This window comes from Adiantum capillus-veneris, chromosome 7 (assembly GCF_014529385.1).
Source record: "Adiantum capillus-veneris isolate H3 chromosome 7, ASM1452938v2, whole genome shotgun sequence".
Taxonomy (NCBI): Eukaryota; Viridiplantae; Streptophyta; class Polypodiopsida; order Polypodiales; family Pteridaceae; genus Adiantum; species Adiantum capillus-veneris.
In genome coordinates, this window is record NC_140937.1 from 129936314 (window position 1) to 129944228 (window position 7915).

The 7915-nt window shown below is 45.8% G+C and overlaps 1 protein-coding gene across 1 annotated transcript; it reads right to left on the minus strand.

The window, feature by feature from the left end:
• Window positions 1–945: 945 nt before the first annotated feature.
• Window positions 946–6610, minus strand: LOC147454619 (uncharacterized). The gene is made up of 2 exons (XM_086516508.1): window positions 4716–6610; window positions 946–4126 (listed from the first exon to the last, which is right to left on the minus strand). Exons 1-2 carry the CDS (start codon window positions 5748–5750, stop codon window positions 1982–1984), a joined length of 3180 nt encoding a protein of 1059 aa, XP_086372634.1. The 5' UTR covers window positions 5751–6610; the 3' UTR covers window positions 946–1981.
• Window positions 6611–7915: the final 1305 nt, after the last annotated feature.

Below are 7915 nucleotides of genomic sequence, written 5' to 3' on the forward strand. Positions count from 1 at the left end.
TTGGTGAGTCAGATATCAGCACAATATCATCAGCATATAGCAACAATGGGATCCACGTCCCTGCCAGCTAGGCACCCCTGTCACCCTCTCTATCAATGTAATCAAACACCTCATCAACCTACATACCAAATAGAGTAGGAGACAATGGGCAGCCCTGTTTCACTCCAATAGTAGAGTGAACTAAATCAGATACCCCTTCCGGAGTGCGTACATGTCCCATCACTGATCTGTACAAAGCCATAATCCCCCAAATCACCTCTATGGGCACCCCCATCTCCTGTAGTCTGCGCATCAATCGAGCTCTTGGTACCATGTCAAATGCTTTGCGAAAATTTACAAAGCTACAATAGATCAGTCTCCCATGTGCTCTGGCCTCCTGAATGATGGCCCTGAGTGTCAAAATATGATCAAGAGTGGAGAAACCCCTCTTGAAGCCGGCCTGACCTTTTGCTCGTACACCCTCGCCCTCTACCCAATTACTCAAGTGTTGCTCCAGAATAGATGCATACAACCGTGCCAATGTGTGTCCAACCATAATAGTGCGGTAGTTCCCAGGCTCTGTAGGTATATATATATATAGAGAGAGAGAGAGAGAGAGAGAGAGAGAGAGAGAGAGAGAGAGAGAGTCAACACGGCACGATGGAGTTCCGAGCCTAGACGCACTGCCCAAAGACTGGCGTCCCTTCCGGTATTTCTTTATTATTATGCTCGCAAAGTATAACTTCCGAGGGTCCAACTCTCTATGAGACTGTGCGTCCAGATGCTCTTCGAAAGAGTGACCCCCAAGTGCACAGTATAGGGAATGCCCAAAAGCAGAGCCCCAAAAGCACTTAATCCAAAACCACTAGGTTCCAAAAGCATCTGCCCAAATAGCACCATACTAACTGCCAAAATCTGCTAGCAGTGCAGAACGCAGAAATCCGTACGGTCTGCCATGTCAGCATGTCGGCGCGATTTATGGGATCTGCAGCCAGCGATCAAGCTTTTGATATTCGGTTTTAGGCTCCTCAGCGGGTGCTCCATAAATTGATTAGGTAGGATTAGGATTATTAAAAATTCCTTTTCACTCTAGGCTCCTCAGCCATAACTTTTGGGTTTAGTTCCTTGGGCTTCAGTTTCTCTTGTCCACCCGGCCATTTCTCTTCCAAAAGGTGTCCTTTAAAGTTTGAAAAATTCTCTTCAATCCTGCAACAAAAGTGCTGAATATTTCCCTTATTAGTTGAAAGTACAGCTGACTGCTTATTGATGTTGGTGATTGCCAATCTTGTATCCAGTGCCATTTAGAGAGAAGTAATGGATAGAGTTAAAGCATACCATGTCCAAGATATATACAGGGCTTCATTCTACCAATTACCAATTTCTTAGTTAGAGTTCCTGTCCTTATTTGATTGGCATGTTATGCCTACCTGTACCAACTTCGCATGGAACAAAGTTCATGTTATGTACTTGAGAAGTTTCTTGCACTCTTTTGTGGCCCTATATACAAATAGAAAATTCAAGACACTTCCCAATTGAATAAGCAGCGGCAAACAAGATAAATCTAATCTTTACCTCTGTAGTCCCATTCTTTCCCAAGTGATGATTTTGAGTGTGATAAGGGAGCTGAGGGCCTGCTTGTTAATAACCAGTTTCCGACATTAAGCCCATGTTTGATTCTGTCTACCCCTCGTCACTTTGTCCTCAGCTCGCTTCTGGAAGGATGGAGTACAGACTCAGAAGCATCATCAATTTATGCTTTCTAACGAGGTGTGGAACTTGATGATGTAAGAATTAAGTTCAAAAGGAGTTTCTAAAAGACAAATTTCTGTCAGAGATCTTAAAATCTCATCCTAAGAATAGTAGGAATATTTACAAGGCTCTTATAAGCCGGATGTGAAAACAGTCGATCACTGTCCCATTCAGTGGAAGTTACGGACCACACATACCAAAAGGTAAGTTAGTTTCCGATGCAGTAACTGAGGTGTCTGCATTATACAAGGTATCATGCTTTGAGAAGAAATTCAATGGATGTGATGTCTTCTCCGGACATGCCATTACATACTTGCGGCAAGGCCAATTTCATCCTCCACATAAAATCAGCTGCAAGCTTTGTTTGTTCTGTAGTTTGTAGACGGTCTGTTTTGGCTATGGAGGTGCCAAACTTGCAGAGAAACCAGAATGGGAGAACAGGGAAATTGGGGTTGTGATTGATGGTTGGAAGCAATGCAAGGGTTTCGACAACCCCTTCTTCAAGGAGATGCTCAATCCAAGTTCTGGTCTCCCTCTTAACATGTAAGGGAGAAAAGACGATGTAAAACAGTACCTTTTCTTGCAACTTGGGGCGCCCTTCCCCCTGGGACATGATTAGCTTAAACAGCATGTCAATGCCTCCCTTTTTGATGATTTCGTCCTGTCGCATGCTGCTATTAAGCAAGGACTCCAAAACCTCAAACAGCTTACATGAAATCTCTTCCTCCACATCTGCTGATGTAATGCTGCACATAAGGTTATCGAGGAATTTTCCAGTCAGGACCTCCTCAAGTAGGCTTATTGAAGATGGATGGTAGCTTATCTCCCAGAGACATTCTGTTGCTATGTGTCTCACTTGCGTAGGGGCATATGGGGTGACCCTTTCCAACATATTTTGTGCCACGCCTGTAGATCTTATAATGTCTTCCCATGCTTTTGCTGGTGCACCCCTCATGCCTCGCAGTGCAGCTTTCACCACGGACAACACATCAAGAGCAATAACTTGCTTTACTGAGTCATTCTCATTGGAATGGCGTGTATTCTCCCCCATACTCTGTGAGAGGGAGCTTGCATTAAGGAGAGACTCTGATGCCTTTTTGAGCACCATATGTAGCTCCAACAGGCTTTCTTGCTCCAAACTCCTTGATACACTCCACTCCTCATCTTCATCATTTTGTGATTGATCACTCACTAGGCGCAAGAACCGATCTTTGATGATGGATCGCTCCCTTCGTGGCCACAGTAGCCCAAGCTGATCCTTGCAATCATTGGCCAATTTGTCCCACAGGCCAGCTTCAAAGATCTCTTCTACCACTGGTTCTCCACCCAGCTCACACAACCGCTCAAGAATATCCATAGCCAAGCCAACAAAGTATAAGCCCACCAACTCTTTTACAGGTGCATCATGTAGAAGTGTATCAGAGCTTGTAGCATCTGCAATTTTCACCAGCTCATACACTACGCTAAGCGCTTCATATGTACTCTCCGAAACCTGGCCTGCATCACTATTTTGAAACAGGGAGCTTAGAACCCGCACAACCCCTGCATTGATGAGATCATTTGCACGCCGCTTGTAGTCTTTTGGGCTATACACATTCCCTATGTAATGTGCAATGGCACTCGCAGTAAGGGGGTGAACCTGTCCACAGGAAATCAGGTAAATGATCTCTGCATCTAAAATGTTTTTGAACTTTCCTGATGTAACTAAGAGCTCAGAGGTTATGGAAACCTCTGCGAGAGAGCTTTCATAATCTAAAAGCTCGACGATAGTATGCAAGACAGTTACTTCAAGTACATAGGTCCCAGATCTGAGGGCTCTTTTCATGTAGTTTGCAGCAACCTTCTTGGTCTGAGGCTTGCCATATCGGAAAAGCCAGGCTGCTGCTACCACCCAAGTTAAGCCAGCATGATCTGCAAAGATTTCTTTGAATTGAAGCATTTTCAATGCCTCTGTGAGCTCATTATCTAAGAATAGAGACACCATGTCATGCATGCGGTAACAGAATTTGGAATCGGGTTTTGCAATAAGAGAGCCTTTGATTAGCTTTCCAACTTCCAATCTAAACAGGCTATGTGGTTTCAGTGCTGCCCACATCTTTTCCAGGCAAATCTCAGGAATTGGCTCATTCCACAGGAACAATGCAAATGATGTGAAAAGCTCTCTTGCCTCTCTTCCCAGGGCTCGCAAGCTGAATTGAAAAGACCCGAAAATGGTTGAAGCACTGTCATGGGCTGTTTGATATGTTGCTGGCACTGTTGCCTTTGCAGCATACATCGACAGATTGTGAATAGCCTTTTCCCACTCTTCTCTGCGTGTCTCACCACTGAGTGCTTCTCCAATTACAGATATGGTTAGAGGGTGGTAGCCACATCGTTGAAGAAGTGCCTCCCACAAATCCTGCATGTGACAGCACATATCTCATTATCTTTTCAATGACATGGTTTGAATGCTTTTTGGCGCAAGTTACATAGGTGATCATAAACACTTGTATGCACAAGAACTTGTTGCACACTCACGCCTCCAAATGTGTGGGTGTGTGTCTGTGTTTGCGTGTGGCGTGTGTACGCACACGCCCACATGAACGGCCATGTGTCTAGTTGACACGGGGTCCTTGAGAGGGGATCCATGCCTAAGGTTGGGAGTCGCAGATCGTGGGTGCTCTCGACCGTTGGATCCCTTGGGTAAACTAGGGGTAACTAGGGATAAAATAACTTCATCCCTAGTTTACCCTCAGTTTACTGCTAGTTTACTGGGGATCTGATGGCTGAGAGTTCCTGCAATACGTGACGTCCAATCTTGGCCGTGGATCTCCCCTCAATCAGCCCGCATGCAAGATAGAGATGAGATGCACACGCAGTTTAAGGTAGTTGAAGTCCATTGGTCGCTTTTACACATGGATACATCCTTGTTTGCACTGTGTGTTTCTGCCTTCCTTTACTTAAAGAATGAACCTTTTATAACTCAATTACAGGAGACTCCCACTTACCGGTAATCCAGTCAATTTAGTGTGATACATAAGTATGGCTTTTCCAACCTCTTTGACATCTTCTTCTCTGATTTCTACTTTGTCAGCGTCTGCAATTGAGTGCACGGATTCATTCCGAGTAGTGACCAGAATCTTGCAATTGTTTCCAGAAAGGCGAGTAAACCTAGTGGTTATATCTACCTCCCAAACATCATCGAGAACTATGAGGTAGCTCTTCCCTGTGAGCACCTCTTGGAGGAGCAGGCAAGCATTGTCCAAGCTAAGGCCCTCTAGTTGCTCTTTTTTGCATCCTAGCTTGCGGAGAACGATGCACAGCTTAGTGGTAAGCAGGTTATGATATTCAAGGGGGTCGTTGCTAGCCCCGGCAATAGAGCAAGCTTGGCCAAAGCCTAGTTCAAGTGCCCCATCTGTGAAACGCTCCGGAGGCTCTGCAGCTACAAACCTCGCCAAGCTAGACTTTCCTATGCCAGACATACCATGGACTAAAAGCACTCGGTTTTCACTGTTTTGCAGCAATTCTCTAATGTCGTCAGCCTTGGCCAAGGGCATGTATCCATGGTCAGATTGAACCTCTAAATACACAGGGAGTGAGCCTGCATTCTTTTGAAGGGCTTCACGTACTTCCGTTGGCAGATTCTGTAGCTTCAGCCATGATGTGATGAGAGTCTCCATCATGCTGGCTACATGTACAAGGTCGCTGACACCAAAGAGTGCACCCCGGAGGTTGTAAAGCAAGAGCTTGAGGCCCCTTTTCTGGGCTATCTTCTTCGCCTTTTGTACCTGCTGGTTGAGTTGCTCGCACAGGCTTTGCAAGCTCTCGAGTGCCTTTGCCTGCTCAACATGGTGCTTCTTGTTGTGGAGCTTGCCTTGCTCGCGCATTTGCACATCCATGAGTTGTCGGACGGTGCCCTCGAGTAAGAGGACTTTGGGTATTGCTTCTCTGTGGTTTCTAGCAGAGTCACCCATCGATCTTATGCTTTGAAGAAGGATAGTTGCCACTTGGCATACCTCGCCGATAGGCAAAGCTGGGCTCATTGTTGCGAGCGGTAGAGGCGAAGATGTTACCAACTTGTGCGGTTGCCTTCTCTCTATCGAATTACACTCTCTAGTGTTAGCCTTTGATTGTGCTTCCGCACACCAAGTTCTTGATTAGTGACCACATGACAACCATTGCCTCTTACTGACAGCTTTTAGACTGCAATTAAGTCACATGCCACCCTAGGTTGCTTGGCCATGCTGCTGCCTTGTAGCAAGGAAGGAGAAAAGTGCATTGCGCCACAAGTCCGACGTTGGCATGCGCACATGTACATGCGTTTCCGTGCTTGATGCATGAAAAGGAAATTTTCTGTTGGAGACTCTGATAAGGACCTTGCTCTTTTTTGGCAAAAGGAATGACAGGAAGGCTCAGGATCTTCATTTGTGAGTATCTAAAGGGGAAAGTGAGTTGGTCGTGTACGTTGCTGCAAGTGTCATAGCTGTGTGTGTGTGTGTGTGTGTGTGTGTGAGAGAGAGAGAGAGAGGGAGCACGTGAAATTCCCATGGCTGGTGAGAGTTTTATCAAACTCACATGCTGCTGCTTCTGCCAGCCAATATTCGTTGACTAAGCACCTCTCTCTGTCTCTCTCTCTCTCTCTCTCTCTCTCTCACAGTCACACACACACACACACACACCCGCACGCACAGAGGAGATTTCGTCCATTTCAAGCAATACGTGCAAGTTTACAGAGCTTTATCGCCCAACTTGGATGCTGGTGGTTTCCATGTGAGCTTTCCACACACGGATACAGCCCTTATAGCTAGCTGTGTGTGGTGGAGGAGAGACGACAGCGTTTGAAAGAGAGGTAACGCCCAACGGCCATGAGAAGCATGCGATCTTCCCACTTGCGTGGCGAAGGAGTGAGGAAAACGATGCTTCCCTTGCCTCAGCCCACGTATCTTTCTTTCTTCTGTGAACGAGACTAATATGTCTTAGGAATAATTCAAAGATACCTCAAAGGTCTCTCCGACGAGGGTTGAACTCAAGACCTATTACTCAAGCTTGTGGTCCCGCACATGAGGTGTTAGCCAAGTGCTTAATGCAATGCTTTTTGCTTAATGCTATAAAAGCATTGGAAGTAAACTCTCCACCTTTGTCCGCCCAAATAGAATAGTCGTCAATTGCTTGCTTGATTCCTTTGTCCACAAGTGTACGCCAATTCCTGAAAATCTCAAAGGCCTCATCTTTATGTTTGAGGAAATAAACTTATGTAAAGTAGCTGCAATCATCCACCTACATCTTGAAACAGAGAGCTCCACCAAGTGATGGCCCACGAAGACGTGTGTGAACCAACTCCAAGACTACGGTAGCTCGTCGTGTAGAGAGCTTTGGAAAAGCCTCTCTATGTTGCTTCCCACGAATGCACGAAGTGTATTGTATCTGCTTACTCCCAACATCTGATAAACCTTGTATCATCTGCTCACGAAAAGCACAATGAAGAGCGTCAACATTTAGTTGAAAGTGCCACAAATCACCTGTAGGAGGATTTTTAACTGAGGAGAGAGCATGGAGCCTGTACATCCCTTGCTTTACCATGCCCCCTTTGACCGATGTGCCAATCTTGAATAGCAACTAAATCTTCCTTGAACAAAATCTCCATCCCAAGTTTGCACACCTCGTGCACTGACATACGATGAACCCCAATCTAGGAGCCTAAGTTACCTTGGAGGTATGCATCCCTCCCTGACCATCTAGAATCAACTCCAAAGTTCCCTCACAGTGAATAGGAATACTCGATTTGTTGCCAATGAGAATGGAGCCACAGGGTCGTCACATGTTGGACATTTTGAAGGTCACTTCTTCAAATGAACGAAGGTTGAGGCATGAACTGCAACTGAGGTAGTAGGGAGCTCTTCAACTTGCTTCGGACACTTCAGCCAATAATGGCCCTTCTCTCCACAATTGTTGCAATGCCGAGTTACTCTCAAAACATCCTTCTCAGCACACTCTTCTTAGGGTGGTTATCGTTGTTGGACTTCTTCTTTCCCTTCTGCGTGTTGTTGTTGTTGGAGTTGGAAGCACCGGTCAAGGCTTCGGAGCTTGGCTGCTTCCCCGTATTGAACCTCTTCTCTTGGTCCAATACCATGGGTACTATCTCCTCCCATGTAATGGTGTTCAACATGCCACTAGTAATCAATGAAGAATAGAAGTTGGAGTTCCTTGG

What these genes read in the sequence shown, in the direction of transcription:
- LOC147454619 (XM_086516508.1), bottom strand. Translation starts at nt 5,750, where the DNA reads ATGAGCCCAGCTTTGCCTATCGGCGAGGTATGCCAAGTGGCAACTATC. An exon ending in CTAAATTGACTGGATTACCG is followed by an intron (nt 4,127 to 4,715) that starts GTAAGTGGGAGT and finishes TGTCACATGCAG; the next exon opens with GATTTGTGGGAGGCACTTCT.